Source organism: Acomys russatus, chromosome 7, assembly GCF_903995435.1.
Source record: "Acomys russatus chromosome 7, mAcoRus1.1, whole genome shotgun sequence".
NCBI classification, from domain to species: domain Eukaryota; kingdom Metazoa; phylum Chordata; class Mammalia; order Rodentia; family Muridae; genus Acomys; species Acomys russatus.
In genome coordinates, this window is record NC_067143.1 from 53,644,238 (window position 1) to 53,669,692 (window position 25,455).

Sequence of the window (25,455 nt, forward strand, 5' to 3'; positions counted from 1 at the left end):
AAAGAGATGCTAGGACAGCCAAGGCTATACAGAAAAACCCTGTCCCAAAAAAAACAAAAACAAGAAAACAAAACAAAAAAACCCAGACGCATGCCTGCAATTCCTCCCACTGGGGAGGAGGAGGCTAGAAGATCTCTTAGCTCCAGGCTAGCCAAAACTACATACACAGTGATACCTTGCTAGACTTATCAATTATCTGGAAATTCTTTTGATACACTGTTTTGATTTCTTGTTTGATGGTTTTAAAAAGTAAATGATTAAACTGGTCTACTAGATGGCTTTGGAGAAAAACTGTACAGTTCAGCAAAGAAAAGCAAGTTGGGCTTTGTCGAGGGGTAAACACAGTTATTTCAGCTTTGCGCTGCTGCTTTGGTTCGGCTCTTGTCCCCTGGTGCCCCAGCTCCAGGCACTTGCTGTCTATGTGCCAGGATCAAGGTGTCCCGAATGTGTTTAGCTACAGCATAGGTGAACGTTGTGCGAATTGATCTGGGGATTTTATCTAATTAACAAAAGCTCTCCCTGGTAAACACATTTGGCTGTCTCTAGGCCTTAGAGAGGCTGGCTCTTTATCGATCGCTGTAGCATTTTGGCTGGATAGGAAGATATTAATGATGGCACCAGAGCAACCAAAACATCCAGCTGTCTTAATCAGGAAATATGTAAATGTCTTTGTGGCTCACAGTGGATTGAAACAAAATCTTTATCTCAGACCAGCAGAGGTCAAGGCCTGAACATCGCTTTCTGTAATTTGATAGTTTGTGCTTCCTGGGGAGTCCAGGTTTTTTAGTGTAACCCTCACAGGTGTCCTGAATACTAGGACTTTGAAAGGCAACATAATGTTACAGAAAGAATGCATAGATAGAATCAGAGGGCCTGGGGTCTGCTTTTGTCATAGTTACTAACCAGCTGTGTGACATTAACATGTCACAGCCTTGCCAGTAACACAGCCCTCTTCACAGATAATGACACAGAAGTTTAGGATGCTTAAGTAAATCTCTCAAAGCTACCCAGTTGGTAGTAGCCCTCCTCCCTATCTAACAGTGAGGCCTGAAGCCAAAAAGAGGTTGGCCTGGGTTCCCATTTCCTCTTAGGAAGGTGGCCCGAGGGACAACCCTTTCTGCCAGGCTTATTGGGAATCCACAGGTCCCTATGGCCTTGCAGCTTTCAAGTCTCCTACCTGTGTAGATTCTGGCCGTGCCTCATTGCCCCCCTCAAACTCTGTCTGCACAAAGCTCCCCCAGGCTAAGAACACAGTTGTTCACTGGCTGTGAACTGTGTGGCAGGTAGACAGTAAATACTGTGTGTCTCTTACCACTGTGTGACCAAATAAACAATTATGTACATTTTCCAGGTGAGAAAACTCCTCGCTTAGGCAGACTTGGTTTCCTCGGGTGACCTCACAGCCAGTGTTCGCTTGGGATCTGCTGAAGCCGCGTTCATCCACAGCGTGTGCTTTCTTCTCAGCAGCTCATACTGAGGGTTCATCTTTCTTACCAGATTATATTGGCTCTTAAAGGCTGAGAGATTCACCACCTTACCTTTTTTCTCCAGTTGCTTCATGTGTTTCTCTTCACCTGGTTGTGACCCTATCTGAATACCTAGATGGTACTGCTTCTGTCTCCACCGAAGCAAGTCACATGTGGCTGACTAGAGCACTCCAAAGGAACAGAGTATAGAGTCTGGCCTGTTGATGGATTAGTTGATTAAAGTTCTGTTGATTCTCCAAAGACTGCTCAGTGGGAGAGCACAGCCCTAGGCAGCAGCTGGGCCAGCTAACTGGTCTCAGGGAGTCTCCATTCATGTGGATGGGAGACCCTGCCAGCCTGCATAAGAATCCCTTCTGAGGCTGGACTGAAACTTCCATCTCAATGGCCTTTTGTTTGGGGTTAGCACCCTGGCCTCCTGAGAGGGCTGTGTCTTTAACCAGCCTTTGCAGGTGGACAGTGAGCTGAGGTGATGAGCAGAGCGGGTGGTAAAGTACAATTGGAGGGCCTTGGAATTCCCATGGAATCTGGACTTGGAATAGCACAGGCAGGGCAGGGTGGTCTCTTAGGCTGGTGAGTGCTCAGTCACAGTCCCTGCCTGGATCAGCCACCAGTTTAGGTACTTTTGCTCTACCCCTAAGTCTCAGGTGCCCTCTGCTCCTGAAGCAGAGGTAGATTTTGATCAAACAAGTGTCCACCCCTCCACCTAGTCTTTCTCTCCTCTCTTTTACTATAACTACATATCAGAAAATTCACCCCTTTAACATGTAAAATCAGTGGCTTTTAATACATTTATGAGATAGTGCAATTAATATGGCCTAACTCTAAAACATTCCCTAGCCCCACCCCCACCCCAGCTCATTAGGGATCATTTCCGTCCTACCTCCCCCAGTCTCTGGCAACCTCGAGTCTGTTTCTTGTCTCTGGATTTGCCCATGCTGGACACTTTGTATGAATGAGATTCTGCAGTCTGTGGATTTTGTATCTGGCTTCTTCAGCTTAGCTTAACTTTCCATTCACATGTGTGGTAGCACACTGCCAATACTTGATGCCTTTTAAAAGCCAAATACCATTCCACACACAGTGAAACACATTTGATTAATCCATCCAGCAGTTGACAGACATGTTTTCACAGTGTGAATGATCAAGTTATATTATTATGAACGAGGCCCACTGCCCTTTTAAATTTTTCCCAATTGCATTAACCTCTTTGCTCTTCGGATTATCTTTCCCACAGTAACTATTTCCATGATGAAATGGTGGAGTTCCCATAACACTTGACACAGCGGGTTGCCATACCTGCTAGCCCTCCTCTGTCGTCTAGGACTGCTCACTGGCTCTTTCCTTGTTCAGATCTTTAAATGATGAGACCGTGCTACTGTTATAATAATGATTACAGTGCCCAAGTAACAGCTTTGGTATAAAGGAGATTTATTGTGGGGAAGGGCACCCATGACAGAGGGGGGGGCGCAGGGAGAAACCAAGAGAGAGTCTAAGAAACTGGCGGCGTCCTTTTTATCAGGTACACACCTGGCAGTGGCAGCAGGTGATGATGTCAGAGGTTGCTGGGCCTCTGAAAGGCAGGCTCGTTGGACCATCTGTATGCTAACAGCTACTAGGAAATAAATATTAGGAGTCCGTGTCACTGTCCAAGTCTGGTGCCCTAAATTGTGGTTTCAAGTTGCCACATCCTAGCCATTTTCTAATGAAAAGGCGGTGAACTTTTGGTGTCCTGTCTGAATTCCAGTGTGGCACCATTGTGAGGGGCAAGGCAGGCAAGCCCTTTTTAGAGATGGTGTGCTTCTGTTGATGTGGCCAGAGCCTATGCTCGCCTTCTTGCCTCTGTCTCACTGGGTTCCTACAGTCTGTTAAGCTTTGATCAGGCTGAGGATCAGGACTGCTTGCACTCTGTTAGCTTAGCTTGGTTTGATTGCATCTGTTAGCTTAGCTTGGTTTGGGCCAAAGGCACAGCCATTGAAGACACTGCTTATACGTGTGAAATTGGTGGTAGTGGGGAGATTGCTATGGAAAAAGGTAGACTGTGGGCTTTCTGATGCTGAGACTTAGAAGAGCCTCTTTTTATTTTTTATTTTTAATGGGAGAAGCCTCTAAGACACGGAACTAATCCCAGTATCTCCAACTTAGAGGTTACCTGCTCTCTGGAGGCTTTTCCTTTATCATTTTCTGTCACTTATAGTCCTATCAGACAGCTAGAGTGTGCTGTCCCATGCTGAGTGCAGAAAGAACGGGCTGTGTGCTGTGAGCCGCATAGAGTGAGTAGGGGCTATAGCTCCAGGCTGCCACTTTCTGCTGTGGACTCTGAAGTCACTGTCTACAATGGGGCTTTCTTGGCTCATTCTTAGGACCAAATGAGATCACAAAAGTCAGGTGCCTAAGGCACAGCAGTCAGGACAAAAAAACCGATGAGCCATGGGGCTGAAGAGATGGCTCAAGTGGCTCCTCAGAACCCAAGTTCAACTCCCAGCACCCACGTGGCCGCTGACAACTGTCTGTAATCTGTCCAGCTCTAAGTGATTTGACACTCTCACACAGACATGCACGCAGGCAAAACACCAATGCACATAGGATTTAAAAAATGTTTAATGCTGGACAGTGGTGGCGCGCGCCTTTAATCCCAGCACTTAGGAGGCAGAGGCAGAGGCAGATGTATTTCTGAGTTCAAGGCCAGCCTGGTCTACAGAGTTCCAGGACAGCCAAGGCTACACAGAGAAATCCTGTCTTGAAAGCACCCCCCCCACACACACAGTGTTTTTTAAACAAAACAAAACAAAATGAAACAAAAAGAACAATGAACCACTGGACTCCCATTATTTGAGGCAGGACACAAGTTCAAGGCCTGCCTGGAGTATAGGGCAATTTTTTGAAAGTTAAAAGGCTTGGGGATGTGGCTGGAGAGATAGCTCAACAGTTGAGTCCTACTACTTTTGTAAAGGACCTGGGTTTGGTTCCCAACACCCACAGCAGGCAGCGCACAACTGTCTGTAACATCAGTTCTGGGGGATATGATGTCCTCGTCTGGCCATGTGGGCACCTGCATGCTCAAACTCAAACACATAAACAGTTTTCAGGTAGACTGTGCTGGGGCTATAGCTCAGTGGTGCTTCCCTGGCATGCAAGAGGCCCTGAGTTCAGTCTCGAGTACTGAAAAAACAAAAATTCCATTCAAGAGTTTGCCAGATATGAGGAGCCAAAATGTCATTGTTGCTGCCTGTACAGACATGTCAGAGTGCCCATGATAATGAACTATTGGGGGTGGAGGGACCTGTTCCATTACCCTTCTCCAAGCTCAAACTGCGCTCCCTTTGTGGGCAAGGTCTGCATCTGGCCCATAGCATGCCCTCAATCCCCAGCACAGAGAATAGATGGCTTTGAGAAGCTGGTTCATGTTCTGTTGCATGAACAAAGGCTGACCTTTTGCTGTCCCCTGCAGGTATGGGCAGGTATTATGGTGGCTTTGCCCAGTCTGTTCCTCACTGAAAATTTCATATAGCTTGACAGTAGTTGTTCAATTGCCAGTCCACTTTGAGGAGTTGGATCCACTACTGTTCCTCACTAATTGTGACAAACTTCCTGGCAAGCAGCCAGCTGCCCTCTACTGCAGCCCAAAGACCTGCTTTGGGCCAGTAGGTGGCGCCCCTAGCCTTTTCCCTTGCCTTAACTGCCTGGACCAAGCAGTCACTAAGGCAGCTGCTGACAGGCTATAGTCGTGGGTCGCTCCTCTCCTTTACTCATTGTGTTTTCATGTTCCAGTCTCAGCCAGACACATCTCCCTGGGAATGCAGAGGTGTTTACTTTAGGTGATCCCAGGAGATCATTAGTGGGGTCCATGCTTCCGCCTGTCCCTTCTGGCAGGAGGACTCTGCATCCAGAAAGTCCTTCCTGTTGCCTTGTTGCCCTGATCGTTGTTGCTCACATGACATTCACCGCCCCCCCCCCCCAGGGTCCTTGCTTGTATTTTAGCTGTTTGCCAAGTATTTGTCTGTCCAGCGGCTGCCTTGAAGGCCTGGGTCAGCACTCACTCAGAGTCCTCAGGAAGAGCTGTGAAGTGTTGAAGGAGTATAGAAAGTGGTACCTCAAAGCTGAAAGGGAGACATGGTAACTGGCCTTACTATGCAAAAATGGCAATATTATGAAGATCACAGAAAGGTTGAGGAACTATTCTAGATGAAATGAAGACACAGTGTTAGGATTCTGCTTCAGTCTGCCTACCTGTGATGTCATTGCCTACCTGCCAGGGGGCGTGGCTCTGCCCAGTATATAAGAGGACAGACCTACCTTGCCCTTCCTCTTACTCCCTTGCCCCCCCCCCCTCTCTGGGGTACCCTTCCTCCCTCCTTTCCTCCTCCTCCTCTCTCTCCTTTTCTCTCCCCCCCCTCTCCTTTTCTCTCCCTCTCTCTCTCTCTCTCTTTGGGGTGCCCTTCCTCCTTTCCTCCTCCTCCTCTCTCTCTCTCCTTTTCTCCTCCCACTTCTCTCTCTCTCTGGGGTACCCTTCCTCCCTCCTTTCCTCCTCCCCACATTCATTTAATAAACCTCATGTAATATGATATCTATTGCCTGGCATCTTTTTTTCTTATTTTTTAAATCATTAAACACAGTGTTTGATCTTTATATTGATTCTGTCTTACATGTGAGTCACAGGGCTAGACTGCTGTGAAAAATATTAGGATAACTGGACACATCTGAACATAGGCAGAATATGAGGTAAAATGTTCATCCTGTGGTATCAGTTGGTTCTGGGATCCTCGATGGGTCCCCTAAGCTGCAGATGCTTAAGCCCTTTATATACTATATCATAGTATTTCCATAAAGCCTACATATATATTCTTGTATGCTTAAATCGTCCCCAGATTACTTATACATAATTCAGTGTAAATGCTGTGCAAATGGTTCTCATACTCTACAATGTCTAAGAAATAATGACAACAAAAATGTATATGTTCAATATAGATTCCGTTTTCATTTAGTTTCTGATTTTTTTTTCTTTTCTATTTTTGAGTATTTCTGATCTGCACATGATTGAATTTCCACCACACTGAGGCTTTGGCCACCCTAGTTGGTGTTTCTGTGGACGTCTGTCCTTGTACTGGGAAATACATGCTGCAGTATTTGGAGATAAGGGGCATACTGCTGGGGTTAATTCTCACACGGGGCAAGTAAAACGTATTAGAAATGAATCCGAGTGTACAGTGGCTACATGGGAAGGATCTGTGAAGGAATTTTTGGTGCTATTTTTGTAACTGGCTTCTAAATTTAACAATTTAAAAATAGCAACCTGTGCACATTAATATATAACAGGTGTCTGTAAAGAACAGGACAAAGAATGGCCACCCAGCACTGGGCCTTACTTAGTTAGAGCGGTGCGTGTCCTTTAGGTTGCAGAGCAGCTCCTTCACCATTTGCCTTTGAACATGTAGAGCAGTTGTCATGGTAGCAGCTGCCATTGAAACAGCATGCACATACAGCCTCTTTGGCCATATCAGCATTCTGGCAGGCTGCTGAGGTAGATGACCTGCCGTGGCACACAGCTGGGCAGAGGCAGAGACAGACCTGGGCGGGTCATTTTTTTCCCAGAGAGGCTTAGTGAACCCGCTTCTCAGTGTTGATCTGTAGGACATTCTTTAGGTTCCAAAACACTGAAACTAAGTGTAGTAGGAAAGACCCAGGGGTGAAGTGTGCAGATGCACTGCATCTAAGCTGTGGGTGCTAAGCACATGCCAGTCTCTGTACTCTCACTGTTCACTGAGGCTGCCTGGGTGTAAGAGTGCTGGGTAGCCTCATCGCTGCAAACGAGGGCACCTGGGAGGGCTTCCTGAAGGAGAGGGCTTGAGCTGGTGCTCAATTCAAATAGCCAATGCAAAAGAGACTAAAGAGGTCCTGTGCCTGTGCAGTCAGATCACTAGGCCCTTGCCTTGAAATCTGTAGGCCCAGGCTGAGGTCCAAGAACAGCCTTTGCTGCCCTTTCCCCAGCCCCCAGCCCTGGCTGGCTGGGAGATAAGGCACAGATGGAGGCTGCCTGGGGATTCTAGCCCCAGGCGCCTTGCCTCTGCTCAGACAGAGGGCCTGGTGCTGTTATTACTGTAAACAGGGCCTTCTGGGCGGCTCCAGCCAGGGTCCTGTTGCCCAGATAGTGATCATGATTGGGTCTGCATGGCTCAGTGCTTCCAGGCCTCTGGTGCAGGTGGGACAGGGCTCCCCACTCTTAGCCCCTCCCTGGCTGCAGCTGAGGGCCAGTTCCTGCAAAGGATCCGGAAATCAGTTGGAACAATGCATGATTGAAGTTCACTGGCCGCTTTGTATTGATTGGTCATAAAGAAAAAGGAAGAAAAGTGAAGTGGTATCTTCTTTCCCTGAGAAGAGCTAGTTAGTCAGAATGACTTAAACCTGCATCTGCCTGCCTAGGACATCTTCCCTTCTGCAAGCACCAAGCCTATGGGACTGTCTTTTTGAAAGTCTTATTGTGTCATGTCTGCTAGGAATTTACTTCTCAGTTTTCATTTTCATTTTATATATATCATATATTATCTAGATTTATCTTTATGTGTATGATTGATTTGCCTCTGTGTGTGTGTGTGTGTGTGTGTGTGTGTGTGTGAGAGAGAGAGAGAGAGAGAGAGAGAGAGAGAGAGAGAGAGAGAGAGAGAGAGAGAGAGAGAGAGAGAGGTGGGGGGATGTACTGTTGGCGGAGCTCAGAAGAGGATGTTGGAGCTGGAATTACAGGTGGTTAGGACCCACCTCTGCATGGGTTCTGGGAACCAAATCCAGGTCCTGTGCAAGAACAACACATGCTCTTCATAGCTGAGCCATCTCTTCAGCTCCAGATGCTACACATATTTAAAATGATAAGATTTTAGAAGTGATAGGGACTGCAGAGAAAATTAAGGTCCACAGAAGTAGATTTATCAAGTACTTGCCAGCCATGACTAGAACCCATGACTATCAGCCCTCCAGGCCATGTCCTCAGGTGTCCTCCTCACCCACCCTCAAGTCTGAAATGCCTCGCACTTATTTATACGCAGAGCCTAAGTAGTTTTAAAAAAGACTGTTATGCCACAAATCTTCCACCACAAGATACAAGGATTGGAGGCTAGCTGATAGACTCTTAACACTGAGAACTCCCACGTGCCAACTGCCAGGGCAGGAATAGGGGCAGAGACAGGTCATCTCTGGAGGACACTGGTGACTGAGGAAGTTAGACAAGACAGTCAAATGTCTGTTTTGATACAGATTAGCAGAGAGGTCTGAGATGACCATCTTAAGGAAACCTTAGAGGATGAAGCCTAAAATGGTTAAGAAAAAATGAGCAATATTGTGATCACTGTTGTGAAACAACTTACAACTGTAAGGAAGTGATTAGAGCAGAAAGTGAAAGTCTGCCTGCCTCCCCCCTCTTCCCAGCAGAAGGGATAGCAACACCTCTTGGTCTTTAGCCTGCTGGTCCCTCGTTAAGTCCCCTATGGGAGACCTTTTTTTTTTCCTCTGAGAGACAAGGTCCTGATATATAGCCCTGGCTGACCTTGACTTGTAGCCGTCCTCCTGCCTCTGCTTTCTGAGTGCTGGGGTTATAGACATGCGCCACCATACCCAGGTCCATTCTCCAACAGGAGATGTGGGAGGAAACAGAGAAGCCAAGTTGCACATTTATCCATGGGCCCTCCCTCGGTAAGTAGCAGCGGCTGTATTTGAACTAAGAACTTTTCTGCCTTGTAGACCCTGGGAGTTGTACAAGAGCTGGGATTCAACTCTAGGTGTCTACTGTGGTCTCCTGGCTATTACCCTGAGCCATTGCCGTTCAGTACCGTGCACCACTGCCCTGCCAAGCAGGAGAGTTAGTTCATTAGGGAGAGCTGGCCACAAGTCTAGCGTGAGCCCAGCAAAGCCTGCGGTGCCCACCCCCTCTCCAGCACCGCACAGGCTGCTGTGCACTGCCTGGCAGCCTACATTAAGCATTCTACTCGTCATCTCAGGGATGATGGAATCCTAACCTTTTCGGAGACACCGTGCTCTGTCACAAGCATTGCTCTTTTTAAAAGAGATTAATTCACTTGCCGCATTTTGTCCATTGGTGAAAATCACAGGGGAGAGCAAGGGTGGCTTTCTCTGGCCTCAGAGGCCCTTTCAGCCACTCTCAGCAGGCAGTCACCGCCTCACTCCACCCCCAGCTGGCTCAAGACTTTGAAATGAGTGCCTGCTGGGCATTCACTTGCGAAGCAACAAAATGAAGTGGGGGAGATCTGGTTTGTGAAGTCCTAACTTTGGGGGCGGCTCTGCACTGGGGGAGAGCAGGGGAGACTCAGTGCCCTCCCGATTCCCGACTCAGCACTGTGAGAGGAAAAGTTGTGGTTGGGTTTGCTGTGGTGCTGGTGAGCTTGGCTCCCGCTCTTCCTCAGTTTACCAGGTACACCATTCCTTAAGAGGGCCCCACAGGCATGCTATGTCTCTCACCCTGACAACCACCTTGCATGAGAGGAGTTAGCATTCTCCTTCACCGCAAGTGAACGCAGGATTCTTGCTCTTCCATTTATTCTATGCTCAGTCAGGAGCTGGGCTGGAGAACCCGTCTCACTGAAGAACACCACAGCCTCCTCCTGTGACCCACCCCAGGTCTGCAGAGCCCTTCCCAGCTAAACTTATAGAGAAGTACAGAGAATGCAGACCTCACTGACCTCACAGAAGCTCAGTAAGCTGTACCTGCTTAAGGTGTTAGTGTTAGCATACTGCCCCAGTCTGCCTAGCAACCTATGATGTCATTACCTACCTGCCACTAGACATGCCCCTGCCCAGGAGTATAGACAAGGACAAACCCACCTACCTATCTCTCTTGCTCTCTTACCTCTTTCCTTTCTCTTTCTCTGTCTCTGTCTCCCCCTCTCCCCACCCCACCCCCATCTCTGGGGTGCTCCCCTTCTCCCATACCCTCATGTAATAAAGTCCGTAGCATATCTGTTGTGTGGCTCATATCTCATCTTTCAGTTAGGATAGCAAGTTGCAGAGCTTAGAGCTAGGCTAGACATGAGGCTTTTTACTGTTATTGTTTGTTAAGGTTTTACTGCGTATCCCAGGCTGGCCTTGAGCTTGCAGCAGTTCTAATGAGAAAAGTGTGTACTACATGCGGACTGGCCTTGTATTATACTAAAATGATAGCAAGTCTAAAGAACTTCTTCCCCTTTGGCCATGAGTTTCTTTTTTTAAAAACTAACAAAAAAACCTTCACAGAAAAGACAACCCCATATATGTAAGTAATTCAAAATTGTTCATCATCACAAGTTAAAAACAGCAATATATGAGTTTGAAGCCTGGTCTACAAAGCAAGTCCAGGTCAGCCAAGGCTATACAGAGAAACCCCATCCCGAACAAAACAAAACAAAACAAAACAAAACAAAAAGCAATATATCATTTGTACCCCTTAGAGCTATAATCCCAGCAAGCGGGAGGCTGAGACATGGGGTTCTGAGTCAAGGCCAGCCTGGGCTGCTTAGCAAGTTCAAGGGTAGTGTAGGCAACATGGTAAACCTTGTTTCAAAACAAACAAAAACAAAGAAGCCTAGTGTTGCCAGGTGTTGCAAGAAGAGGCGTGTGCAGAGCCCCTGAACTGCTGGCATGAAGGTCCAGAGCGCAGTCGTGATCTGGGGGGAAACTGGCACTGTTTGTTCATGTCACATATGTGCATGCCCTACCACCCAGAGGTCCCATTTCCAAGGAGATGGCCACATAGGTCCCAAGAAACATGGGAGAGGATGTCCTTTGAGCATTGTTTTTGGTGGCTGCCTGAGAGGGTACCCTTGGAAGAGGGAAGAGAGGAGTATGATGAATTATTCTGCTCTCTGCCCCGTTGTCTCCCTTCCATGGCCATGGATGTTAAGGAAGCAAAGACCCTCTAGGCATGCGTTTTCTGTGTGGGAAAAAAAAAATTCCTTTTGCACAAACTCTGTTATCCCTGAAGTATTTGGCTCTGAAGCTTAGGAGTGTAGATGGGCTGGGAGGTGGTGGTGCACACTTTTAATGCCAGCACTCATGGAGGCAGAGGCAGATGGCTCTCTGTGAGTTCCAGGACAGCCTGGGCTACACAGAGAAACCCTGTCTTGAAAAACAAACAAACAAAAACCAAAAGAGTATAGATGAAGTTCTGGTCCTTACTGTGATTCTAAAGGACGCTTCAGTCAGGATAGAAGACCAGGACAGGATAGAGAAAATCCTCTCCTTCTTCCTCATATGGACATCTGCCTAGTGGGTGGGGTGTGTGTGTGTGTGTGTGTGTGTGTACACACATATGTACATGCATGTATTTAGATAAGGTCTTGTAACGTTCCAGGCTGGCCTGAAATTCACTGTGTGGTCCAGCTGGCCTTGATGGTGATCATCCTGCCTAGGCCTAAGGCTTGTAAGAATGAGCCACCATGCCTGGCTTTTTTTTTTTTTTTTTTTTTTTCATTATTTAATTTTAATTTATGTGCATTGGTGAGAGGGCATCAGATCCTGGAGTTACAGTTGTGAGCTGCCATGTGGGTGCCGGGACTTGAACCCCAGGTCCTTTGGAAGAGCAGGCAGTGCTCTTAACCACTGAGCCATTTCTCAGCCCCCTGAGTCAAATTCTTGACTTTGTCTTCTGTGTCTGGCACCATGGTCTTTGATTTCCTGCTGTTGTGAGTCCTCTTCCTAGAGCAGACCTTATGCCTTCTAGCACAGGACTGTGCCATTGGTCAGCTGAAACCAGTTTAGTCTTTGCCTTTTGTGTTATATGAAGCAGGTCCTGTCTGGTGTGGCTGATGAGGTGAGGTGAGGAGAGAAGCCCTCCATCTGAAGAGTCATCATCAACCTGCTGTGTGACTTTTCACAAGTTTCTTCCTTAAGCCCGTTTAAAAAAAATGGTTACTATCTGCTCCTTAAGCTTGTGAAAAGGAAATAAATTCAGGAACTTAAAGTTCCAAGAGGGCAGTTCATGCTCTACAGAGTGCTAAGTAAGACATGGCTTTGTTCCACATGTCTTTGTGCGCCTTCTGTTATATGGACCAGGACCCAGAATTCAGCTTTACAGTGATGAACTTTAGACCTTGGATTCTCCTGATACTCACTGAACTCTCATGTGCTCGACACTTGGCATATAGATCCTGGTGGTTCTGCATGGGCTCTGGTGGGAGTTTAGCCCCACTTAGCATTTTTAAAGTTCCTTCCTCCTTTCTTTGGGCTGAAGGATTTGTATTTTCTAAACAGTCATGATAAAATAAATACAGCTGAGGAATGTGATCCCTTTGTGAACAGGAAACAACCAAGATAAGACTAAGCCCCTTAGGTCTTTTAAGGGAGAAGGTGTGGGCACCAGGTTTGTATCACATGGCCTGAGAGGATCTTGGACCAGGGGAGTAGAATGTCATAGAATCACTATTAAAATAGAGAAAGCGCCAGACATGGTGACGCATGCCTGTAATCCCATCACTCGGGAGGGAGAGGGAGGTGGATCACTGTGAGTTCGAGGCCAGCCTGGTCTATAAAGTGAGTCTACGACAGCCAAGATAACACAGAGAAACCCTGTCTCAAAACAAACAAAAAACAAAGCAAAACTAAAATAGAGAAAGCACATTCCTTTTTACAGGGCTTGGAAGAATGGCAGTAGGGAGCTGGGAGTGAGAGGAGCAAGGGACACTTGGGGAGGAGAGTGGTCAGAGGGACTGGGATTGGGGATTAGTACTGAAAGGACCTTGCATCCAAGTTTGTGTGTCTATAATCTGTTCTCTTGAGATAGGGTCTCATTGTGATAGCCAGCCTGGCCTTATATTTGCTATATGCCCTAGGTATTTGCAAACTACACCCTGAAAACATCTTCTGTCTCTTCTTAGGCTGTTGTCAGAAGGTGCAGATGTCAATGCAAGACACAAACTTGGCTGGACAGCTCTGATGGTGGCAGCCATCAGCCGAAATGAAAGGTAAGAATCTCCTTCCACCAGAGCCTCCTGAGCCAGGTCTCTGTGACTGTGTCCCTGGCTGCTTGCCCACCCTTGCTGCCTCTCTGTCTCCTTGAGAGGTAGGAAGGCTGAAGCAGTCCAGGGTGCTGGGCCTGCGTAGTGGATGTGAAAAGCCGTGTGGTTTCATATCCCAGCAGTGCCATTCACTGGCTTTGTGACCTTCAGCAAGTCATTGGTCTTATCATAGCAAATTCTGAATGGTTACATGTGTCTGAGTTTTTATCTTGAGAAGCCTTCAGTTACTACCTACATTGAGGGCTCTCATGGCTTTTTATTTGAAGGGTCTGGAGATTTCCATCCCTCCCTGTTGGTGGCTGTGATGGTTTTCTTCATTCAGGGTTGTAGTTGTCGTGTAAAGATCAAAAGTAGGGACTGCAGAGATAGCTCAGTCATCACAGAGCTTGAGGACCTGAGCGTGGTTCCCTAGCACCATACATGAGCCAAGTGCATACCCCAGCCCTAGGAGAATTGTGAGGACATATAAGGACACTTTGGCCCACTGATCCGAGTCACTGAGTTCCAGACCCATGAAGACCCTGTCTCAGAAGCTGGATTAGGCTGGACATGGTAGTACAGGTCTTTAATCCCAGTACTCAAGAGACAGAGGCTGGTAGATCACTTGAGTTTCAGGCAAGCCTGCTCTACATAGCTAGTTCCAGGCCAGCCTGGGCTGCATAATGAAACCCTGTCTCAAAACTTTAATAAATAAACAACTAAATCAGTGGACCTAACATTTGCCTTTATTACTCCACCCCCAGGCACGCATAACTACACCAGAAATAGCATAAGTAACTTCTTGTAACCTTCATAGTCACTCCACAAAATATATAGTTAAACTCAATTTTCCTAAGGGCACATTGGCAGGGTAACCCTGCATGCACACTGTGTTCTGTTGTGTGTGTCAGTGCTCCAGCCCCGGCTGGTTTCTGCCCAGGGTCTTTGGAAGTCTGGGATGAAGTGTACAGTCACTCTAACTGTAACTGTATGAAAGAAATTGTACAGCAAAAAAATTATTTTAGATTTTTTTTTCACCCAGTACTGGGGACTGCACCTAGGGCTTCAGGCACGCAAGGCAAGCCTTTACCACTGAGACACACCGGCCTCTAAAGGGGTGCTGCCAAAGAAGTGCTGGACCCTTCAGTAGCATCTTCTCAAACTGATAGCTGGAGGCACCAACTTAATTCTCCCCTCAGGTAGATCTTTAAGGCTTTTACCTGTCAGTGTTGGCCACCCTGAAAGAATCCGAAATGTGGGGGAAGGGCATAAAACTGGGATTGTAGAAAGTGATCTGTTTCAGATCATCTGAAACATAGCTCTCCTTGAAATAGATCTCTCGGAGCTAGAGAGACGGCTCAGTGGTCAAGAGCACTGTCTGCTCTTCCAGAGGTCCTGAGTTCAATTTCCAGCAACCTCATGGTGGTTCACAACCATCAATAATGCAACCTAATGTGCATTGTATACATAATAAACAAACAAACAAACAAACAAAAGAAATAGATGTCTCTTTGTTCTTATCATGAGCTTGGTCTCAACCACTCAGTTGTCTTGTTTGCCATCTTCAACTCCAAGCGATTATTCTTTAAAGATAATGGATATGTGCCTGTGGTGTGCTTCAGTGGTAGAGCGCTTGCCCAGCATGCTCGGGGCCCTGGATTCAACCTGCAGCACCACAGAACAAGTAGAAAGAAGAAACTATGTACTTTGCTTTGGGGAGAATCCAGCTGTGACTCTGACCCTTTACTGAATTTTAGGACTCTGTGAATACTTGTTTCTCTCAATGAGAAACCATTTCCAGGAATGTTCAGTAAATATGTGTTCTTGGTCCTCATGCTAGTCTCTGAAGAGTCAAACCTGAAGAGCTCACAATTGAATGTGCAAAAGAAGTACAAGAAAACAAGTAAAGGGAATAAAAGGTGTTTCCAAAAACTCGTGAGAAGGGGCTGTGGGGAGAACAGGGTTCAGGGTCTGTGGCGTGTGAGGCAGAGGGTTGAAGCGTCTGGAAGCAGAATAGGTGGCTCAGTGTTTCTTACAAGTCTCCACTACGGGTTATAAATGGGTGGTTGCTACTTTCTGGACCGAGATAGACCTCTTTATACACAAGCACACATGTTGTCACAGGCATTATTTTCCACCCCTGCTTCTCCAGCCACAAACCCACTGTCTTCCCCAGGTTACATGCTTTTCCTCGTGTGGGGAAGAGCAGTGGTGAAGAAGCAGGTGTGTGCATTCTCAGAGCTGAGACTAAGTAGGAAATAGCACTCTTCTTATGTGCTGGGGACAGTGCGGTCTGAGTTTAATGTGTGCTGCTTTAACTGATTGCTCTGTCCTTAGGGGTAGAAGCAAATCAGTGACGCCTGTTGAGCCAAGTGAGAGTGTTGGCTTTTACTTCCTTGGCTTCTAAGACTATGACTAGTTGGTTTTGTTTTGTGTTAGGATTTATCTTCTTAAACATTTTTTCCATCTAAATATATATTATGTTTGGTATGCATTGGGCATAGCCTCCAGCTCCCCTTTCTGTTTTGTTTTTCAACTGATGCTGAAAATTGAGCCTAGAGTCTTCTTGAGGGTTAGAGGTAGGGGTTGAGATAGGATCTCATGTAGCCCAGGCTGACTTTGAACTCCTGACCCTCCTGCCTTTCCTCCTGAGTGCTAGGATTTAGGAGTGAGCCACCATGCCGAGCCTAATTACTAGCATTATTTTAGTTTTTTTGCTTTTTTGAGATAGGGTTCTTTGCATAACAGCCTTTGCAATTCTGGAGTTTGCTCTGTACACTGGGCTGGCCTTGAACTCATAGAGATTCTCCTGAGTGCTGGGATTAAAGGCGTGTGCCACCACTGCCAAGCCCTAGCGTTTGTTTTCTGAATGTGGTGGATGAGGTTATTAGACAAGTGTGTGCACATGTGTGCAGGTACACTCATTGTTGCATGTACTTGTGGACACAGAAGTCAGTGTTGGCTCCTTTTCTCTGTCTCGCTCCATTGTATTTTTTGAGATGCAGTTTCTCACTGAACTTGCTGATTTGACCCACTGGTTGGCAAGCCCCTGGATCCGCCTGCTCTGCTTCCCTACAGCACTGGAGTTACAGAGGGAGTGGTACTGAGATCCACAGTCACGCTGTATGCTTGCATAGCAAGCACTGACTCGGGAGAGTCATCTGGCCACGCTTACTAGATTTTAAAGCATCCATCCTATGCCCTCCATTTCTTCCACTATCTAAATGAGACAACTTTTTACTGAAAGCAGCACTTGATTGGTTGGGTTTATTAATATTGCCAAAGATTGGGGTACCTACTATACTCTGCTAGGTACTTGAAATACCATCAATGATAGACAGATCTCTGTCCATATAGAATTCTTTGGAAGGAAGGTACGAAGGGAGAGTTGAGAGGCCCTGCCCCTTCATTCAAGGCTGACAGCAGAGAGCTGCTGCTTCCTTTAGATGTTTGCAGCCTGTGGACCAAGAGCACAGTCCCCCTCAGGCATCAGCTTAATGTGTTAAGTCCATAGGGATCTAGAACATAATCACCTCAGATCTTTAAGGAGCTCAACTCCTCACCAGTTAGGATTTGTATTTGTATAGTTTAGGTTTGAATTGGAAATGCAGTGTCATCACTGTAAATTTTAGAAGTATGCACAGAAGCTTAATTTAAGATGTACTCATTTGATTCATAAAAAGGGTCCAAAATAACTTAATACATACACACGTACATAACACACACACACACACACACACACACACACACACACACACACATCAGAGACTTAAAACTGGATCAAGATCAAAATAATGTTTTTAAAAGGAAAGATAATTGTATCAGGATATTGAACCAGAGGTTTTATTTTCCAAAAGTAGGTTGTTTGTATAAAAATAATATTGAAAAGGTGGCAGCCTCCTGAATTTGTTCATCTAGAGATTAGTCTTTGAGTCATACTTAAAGGGGTTCTGTTTTACATAAGTGGAAGTACACTGTGCTGATTGTAAATTAGCTAACTAATGAAGCCAAATAGTGATTTGGAATTTTGAATTTTCTGGAGAGAGAAACTTTGTTCTGAAGTTCTTCTAATACATTTCATACATCTAGCAGACTTTGTAAGGCTTGTGTGTCAGATGTAGGTGTGAAGATTGAGAGTCAGCAGACATCACTTGAGGGAGTGGGAAAGTGGTTTGGCAGTAAAGTCTGGCTGCAAAAGTAAGAAGACCCACATAAAAAGCTGGACAGACAGTGTACTCACCTACCCATAAACCAGCTCTGGTAAGGCAGAAATCAGCAGGGCCCTGGGCCTTGCCAGCCCACCCTACCGGGCTCCAGATTCAGTGAGAGACCCTGTTTCATAAAATCAGGTGGAGAGCATTGAAGTAGACATCCAACATCAGCAGCCTCTAGCCTCCGCACACATGTGCCCATGTATACCACACACACACACACACACACTGTGCAGATATCAGGGATGTGGGTAATGTAATGGCCATTGTCCTCAGTAGTCAAAGTCTTACTGACACTCTATCAGGATCATTCCTTGCTCAGCCCTAGTAACAGCCTGGCTAGAATTTTAACAGTAGCAGCAACTGGTTTCTGAGCCCTTGATGAGCCCCTGCCACAAGGCCCTTGGTTAGCCTGAGTCAGGGTGCTCCCTTCCATGCTGCACTCTGACCCAGGCAAACTGAAGGCTAAGCCACACGGTCCTGGTGAGCACTTAGACTTAGAACAGCTTCCACCAGCTAGTGCAAATATATGGCGCTTTAGTGAAATTCAATCAGTCTTTCTTTAAGACGGCAAAGAAATCCAATTTTGCCAAACACGGACAGACGGTGGGCAGCACTTTGATGTTACAACCTCTCAGTGATGCTTTACTTAGTCACAAGTTCATAAGCAAAAAGGCTTAATTACTTGAGAAAACATAGGATTAAAGCTAGACACAATATCTGAGTATCCGCTGTGAAGCGACTTGATTCGAACCCGTGCACCCAGTTCGTGTGTGGTGGAAACTTTGATGTGGGATGACAAGCTGAATGTCATGACCCGCTCCGAGAAGCCCCTTCAGATGGCAGTTGCAGGATATGTAGGCGGAGAGGCAGGGTCTGCCAGGCCTGTTTGCTCAACTTTGATGTCCAAGAAGCCACAGGCTCCACTATTTGCTCTTTTCACTGGAGGATGGATTGGGAGCCTCCTACCTTTCTCAGGGTACAATGGCCACCAATGGAGTGTGACGACTGTTGACCATTCCAGAAGCCTGGCGAACCAGAACAGGGCTTTGGGAAGTTCGGGGTTGGGGGTGTAAACGCTGTTTAGGACAGTCGTTTCTCCAGATGTAGCTTTCCTTAAAGCCCTGGCGTGGTTGGGAGCATGCAGTGGAAACAAAAATAGTCTCCTATTAGCAAACACCAAGCACAGTTTGATTTTAAGGTCCAGTAGGCCAAGGGTGCTTACAAGTTTAAGTCCTTCTTATTCCCTTCATCAGAGTACATGTACAAAGAGAAATGGTACAGTTTTTTAATGGCATGATTTAGATCGTTTTAATTTCTTTTTTTTAAAGATTTATTTATTTATTATGTATACGGTGCTCTTCCTGCATGTACGCCAGCAGGCCGGAAGAGGGCACCAGATCTCATCACACATGGCTGTGAGCTATCATGTGGTTGTTGGGAACTGAACTCAGGACCTCTGGAAGAGCAGTCAGTGCTCTTAACCTCTGAGCCATCTCTCCAGCCTGAAAGCCTGAACACAGCTTTTTTTTGTTTGTTTGTTTGTTTGTTTTGTTTTTCGAGACAGGGTCTCTCTGTGTTAGCCTTGGCTGTCCTGGGCTCACTTTGTAGACCAGGCTGGCTTCAAACTTAGAGCGATCCACCTGCCTCTGCCTCTGCCTCCTGAGTGCTGGGATTAAAGGCGTGCACCACTGCCGCCCAATCATTTTAATTTATTTATTTTTTTTTGATAATTTTAATTTCTAATTCCTCAAAAAACAAGCTGTGAAAATGTATGTCTGTAAGGGAGTAGTATTAGAATATATAAAGAACTTTTACAAATAAATTAAAAGAGAAGCAACTAGATTTTTTTTTTTAAGTGTGCAAAAGACTTGACATTTCACTTAAATAAGGGATAGATGGAAAATGTGCACATGAATTTAATTTCCATTTCCCTAATGGTACAACCTTAGTCATTAGGGAAATGGAAATTAAAATTATAATGATATTCTGACAGTACTAAGTCCTGGCAAAGTTGCAGAAAGAATTTCCATGCATTGCTTATCGGACTGGATAATGATACAGCCATATCAGAAAACACTTGGACAGTTTCTTACAAAAAGAAAGCAAATGTTTGTCGTGTAGCCCAGAAATAGAGAAATAGGGTATTTGTCCTAGAGAAATATGACTTCTATGCAGATATCTGTAGCTGCTTTACTCATAGGACAACTAAAACCTGGAAATCACTCATGCCCATCAAGTAGCAAATGAACAGATTTTGGTACATCCATACAAGCAAATAATACTCCATAGTTGAGGTCTAAGGAAGGGAAGCTGGAGAGATGATTTAATGTGTAAGAGCACATACTGTTCTTCCAGAGGACCCAAGTTCATTCAGTCCCCAGCACCCACAGCAGGCAGCTCACACACACCTGTACTACCAGCTCCAGGTGCGTGAACACAGTCTTCAGGACCCCACAGGCATCTGCAGATACCCACCCTCCGCGTAACATAATTCAAAATAAATATATTTTAGTTTTGTATTTAGGTTTTTTGAGACAAGGTTTGTCTGTGTAACAGCCTTGGCTGTCCTAGATGCTTTGTAGATCAGGCTGGCCTTGAACTTACAGAGATCCTCCTACCACTGCCCGCCCCCCCCAGTGCTGGGATTAAAGGCGTGTACCACCTGGCCCAGCTAATAAGTCTGTTTTTTGAGTTAAAGTCTCACTATATTGTTCTAGCTGGCTTCAAACTCACAGAGATGTTTTCTCTACCTCCTTTAAAGGTGTGCACCACTGCAGCCTTGTCAATAAATCTCAACCTTTTAAGAGGACAAGGAGGTTAGGGAGTTGGCTTTGTTGATAAGAACTGTTGTTTGAATAAGCATGAGGACCTGAGTTCTAATCCTAAGTACCCATTTTTTTTAAAAAAAGCTGGGTATGAGTGCAGATCCATATAAATTCAATATTGAAGGGTTGAAGACAGGCAGATTCCTAGAGCTCGCTAGCCGGTCAACCTAACTGAACTTTCAGGTACTGTGAGAGACGCTGTCAGAAGTGAAAGCAACACCTGACACCCAAGCCCTCCTTTAGTCTCTGCGTGTACATCCACAAGTGTGCCCACCTACACACACAGAATGGGAGAACAGGAGCTACTCAAAAAATGCAATAGCAAAAAAGCTTTCTTCAAAAGCCTATGCTACGTAAAGCCAACACCAAAAGCTGCTGTTGTAAATTCCTTTTATGTCATATTCTGGAAAAGGAAGCTAGTGTTCTAGGGACAGAAATCAGATGCGTTGTTGGGTTTGGGAGAGCAAAGAAGTATAAAGGAGCTTTTATTTTAGGATGGCGGAAATATTCTGTGCTTTGTGGTGGTCACATGTGGCTATCTACATACTTTATCAAATTACATTCAATCACGCATCTTGAAAATGTGTCCTCAGCTACAAAGTGAGGTCAAGACCAATCTAGTTACATCTACATTGAGACCCTGACTCAAAAAACAATTTTTTTTAATAAATCTTTAAAAGGGTGCATATGAGAATAAATGATACTTCAGTAAACTTGACTTAGAAAAGCATTTGTTGTTGTTGTTGTTGTGTTTTTGTTTTTCAAGACAGGGTTCCTCTGTGTAACAGCCCTGGCTGTCATAGACTCCCTCTGTAGACCAGGCTGGCCTCTGACTCCTGAGCGCTGGCATTAAAGGCGTGCAAAACCACGCCTGGCCACAAAAGTAGTTTTAAAAGTTGTCATCCCAGAGCTGGGTGTGTTCATATCTACAGCCCCAGCATTTGAAAGGCTGAGACAGGAGGATTCCCACATGTTGGAATCCAGTCTGGACTATATATTGAGTTTCAGGCCAGCTTGGCCTAGAGTGAAATCTGACCTTAAAAAAGCAAAATAAATAGCATAGGCACACTTGTAATCCTAGCGCTCAGGAGGCAGAGGCAAGATCCCACAGTAATCTTAAGGCCAGCTGAGGCTATGTATTGAGATCCTGTCTCAAAAAGCAAAACAACTAATTAAATAGCTAGATAGATAAATAAACAAGTAAAAACTGCCACCTTTCTCTACTATTTACTATTAGCTGTGACTGATGGTGTACTTAGAAATCATGTTTGTGGTGTCAGAGTTAATGCATACGGCTCCCCGGGCTGTTGTGAATTCTTCTTCTTGGTGGTATCCAGCAATAGAGTACTCTGTTCTGGTGGTCGGTAAAGAATGGAGATCAGTGATTTCGTCAAGTGTTGCTACTGATGAATTAGGAGTGTCACCTTTGGCAGAGCGCGCATTGGGCTGTTTTCCCCCCACCACTCTTGGGCTCCTTAACCCTAGATTGCAGGTCCCTGTTAGTAGGATCCTGAAAGAGATCCGTGGTGTAGACATTCAGCTTTGCGTCTTCTTGCGCCTGCTCTGCAAGCTCCTGCCTCAGAGAGGGTGAGAATCCTAGGCAGAGTGAGGACCCCAGCAGAACTGTTTGAAATTCCCCGTGAGAGCCTCCCTCCTCCTCCTGCCCTCTGCCCACCCCCATCCCAGTGCACTTCATCAGCATCGGAAGGACTGGTTCCCGGCACTGCCTGCCCTGCTTGGCTGGCGTCCCTGAGGAACTGAGCTAATGAGTGGATAACACGCATTTGCCAAGGCCTTCCTGGATGTGGTACCTGGGCTTTGTTAATTTTCAGATGCTGCCATCCTTGGCTGATGACCATTTAATTCTCTTTCAGAGCAGTCGTTTATTTTTAGTATTTGCTTATTTTCCCTCCACCTCACCCAGAGAAGGGGACCTTTACATCTTGTGTGTAATACACCAGCAGTTCCAGCCAGGTTGCTGTCTTACTGGGGCAGTTCTGTAGGCCTCTCAATTGTGGACCTAGAAGCTCCACAGGTGGCCTTGGTGGCAAGGCCAGTGCTGCCCTTGCTGGACTTCCAGCAGCCTCCCTGGCAGCCTCCTTTGCTGCTGCCCAGATCAGAGGTAAACCAGGCTAGGAGGAGGAGGAGCTGGCAGGGTCTAGACCAGAAGATGCTAAGGAAAGACTCTTATGGTTTCTATTGCTGAGATAAAACACCATGACCAAAGCAACTTAGGGAATAAAGGGTTTATTTGGCTTACACTTCTACATTAGTTCATCACCGAAGGAAGTGAGGACAGGAGCGCAAACAGGGTAGGAACCTGGAGGCAGAGCTGACGAAGAGGCCGTAGAGGGTGCTGACTGCTGCTTTACTTCCTTTGTGTCTTGCTCAGCCTGCTTTCTTATAAAACCCAGGACCACCAGCCCAGGGAAGGCACCACCCACAGTGAGCTGGGCCTTCCCCATCAATTTTATTAATTAAGAAAATGCCTTACAACCAGATCTTATGGAGGCATTTTCTTAATTGAGGTTCCTTTCTCTCAGATGACTTTAGTCAAGTTGACATAAAACTATCCAGCATAAATACTTTAGTTATAAGCATTGGTTACCTATCTCTCTGGCTGTGACTTCATCTCGGGATAGCTACACATGCAGTCCAAGACATTTGAGGATGACAGCATTGTATCTTGATCCCTAGCTAGTACGTAAGAAGTTGTGGGCTCTAGAGTCTTGTGTTCAAATTCAAACTCTGCCTCTTACTCATTAGGTGCTTGGCACGCTTTTATGTGGTTGCTTCCCCAGCTGTAAAATAGGATAATCAAGTCTACCTCAAAGCTGTGAGGCTTAAATGTATAAATATACAGAAGCTGTGTAGAGCAGTGCCTGCCATACAGCAGTGGTGCGGTTAAGGGCCTTCATTATTATTACTAGCTTCCCCAGAAGGGCCTTCAGGTGAGCCTACCTTAGATGTAGTGGCATTGGCACCTGTCTCAGTAACTCTTAGTGCTTGGGGGTTCTCTTCCTACCCCTTTCCCTCTAGGAAACTCGGCCTCTAACAGGGGACCCCGAAGTGGGATTCTTGATACATAGCTGGCTTTTGTCCCAGGTGGCCCTCTGCCCAAGTGGGACAGTGCCCAGTATTTCCGAGCAAGAAGGGTGGGCAAGGGTGCTGGCCAAGTGCCTGGAGTGCTAGTACCATGCCCCCAGAAAAGTGTTCAGGGTTTGATGTTTCTCCACTGCTGCTGCTGTGGCCGATTATCTCTGAGTAACAAAGAATCATTTCTAATCCCATTTGGAATCGTTGTTCATGATAATCCTGTTTTGTAGTAATGATATTCCAATTGCAGCATGCTCCTGTCTCTAGTTTGGCAGATGCATGCCTCGACCTCAGGCAACCCAAGGCATTGCTCGATGGAAAGCTGTGCCAGCTCATTTGCCTAACGTGACAGTATCAGTGTCTCTCTCCCCCCCCCCCCCCCCCGACCCCCACCCCTGCCTTTCAATTCTGTATCCTATCCTGGGATTGTGTGTTCAGTGTTCTTCTTCTGGAGAGTGTCAGTTAGGGCAGAGAGGCATCCAGTGCCATCTGGTTCAGCTGAGGAGGAAAGGCTGGTCATTTTCGAGATTGTGATATGGTCCAGACCCATACCTCCTCTTTAAGAGACATCATCCAGTGCGTCTGTGCTGTAAGCTGCTTATCTCAGTAGGGCTACAGGGCGGGGTCTGAATTAGACAAGGCCTAGCAGGGTATCTAGCGATCTCTTGTGACATCTACATGAATAAAATATGTTGTAGGAAACAATATATTTACATTAATAAATGGTGAATGACCTAGTTAGTTGTTGATATATGAATGGATAGAAGACAACAGAGCCAATATCAAGTGATGGGCCGTGGGCCTGGGTTCTGTTCAGTACTGTGTCTGATTTCATTAAAGCCAACAAAATAGACAGATCAAACGACGTGCAAAGACATACTGACTTAGATGAAAGAACATTATCTCAATGGAATATAGCAATGGTTAAATCAGAGCTGGCAAAAATTAATGTGGCCAGGAGTATAGCTCAAGGTTATAGTGTTTGTATGTCATGTACAAAGGTTTGAATTCAGTCTCCAACACCGCAAAAGGAATTCGTGTGTGTGTGTGTGTGTGTGTGTGTGTGTGTGTGTGTGTGTGAGAGAGGGGGGGGAGGGAGAAGGAGAGAGAGAAGACTAGAGATCAACATTGGCTATCTTCCTCTGTGGTTATAAACATTGTTTTTTGAGACACAGTATCTCACTGAATCTAGAGGTCACCATTTGGCTATACTGGCCAGTGAGCACCAAGGATCTGCCTTCGCTACCCCACCTCCAGTGCTAGGTGTACAGGCACTACTACCACACTGGACTTTTTTTTTTTTTTTTTTGTATGAGTACTAAGGATTGAACTCAAGTCCTTATGATCGCACAGCAGGCACTTTTCTGACTGACGGAGCAATCTTCCCAGCTCATGTATTCTTTTTATTATTTATCTATCTATACCTATTTATTTTTGTTTATTTGTTAGTTGGTTTTTTGAGACATGATCTTTCTGGGTAGCCCTGGCTGCCCTGGAACTCGCTCTGTAGAGCAACCAGGTTGGCCTCTAAGTCTGCCTCCCAAGTGCTAAGATTAAAGGTATGTACCACCACTGTCCAGCTTTAAAGATTTTTTTTTTTTCGAGACAGGGTTTCTCTTTGTAGCCTTCCTGGACTCACTTTGTAGACCAGGCTGGCCTCGAACTCATGAAGATCTGCCTGCCTCTGCCTCCCAAGTGCTGGGATTAAAGGAACGCACTACCACCACCCGGAACTAAAGATTTATTTTTATGTGTGGTTTTGTCTGCATGTATACCAAGTGCCCACAGAAGTAAGAGGGTGTCAGATTCCCTGGAAGAAGGGTTAAAGGCCATGATTGTTTGCATGAGAATGGCCCCATAAGTT

The 25,455-nt window shown here is 46.0% G+C and overlaps 1 protein-coding gene across 2 annotated transcripts in view; it reads left to right on the plus strand.

Annotated features, from left to right (window-relative positions):
• Nucleotides 1-25,455, plus strand: part of Clpb (caseinolytic mitochondrial matrix peptidase chaperone subunit B) — a 125,944-nt gene that overhangs the window by 12,124 nt on the left and 88,365 nt on the right. Inside the window, exon 3 of one of the 2 annotated variants that reach the window (XM_051149072.1) lies at nucleotides 13,337-13,423. The exons of the other annotated variant lie outside the window; for it this stretch is intronic. Coding sequence (XP_051005029.1) covers nucleotides 13,337-13,423 — 87 coding nt within the window. The remainder of the gene's footprint in view (nucleotides 1-13,336; nucleotides 13,424-25,455) is intronic. 2 annotated transcript variants of the gene reach the window in all.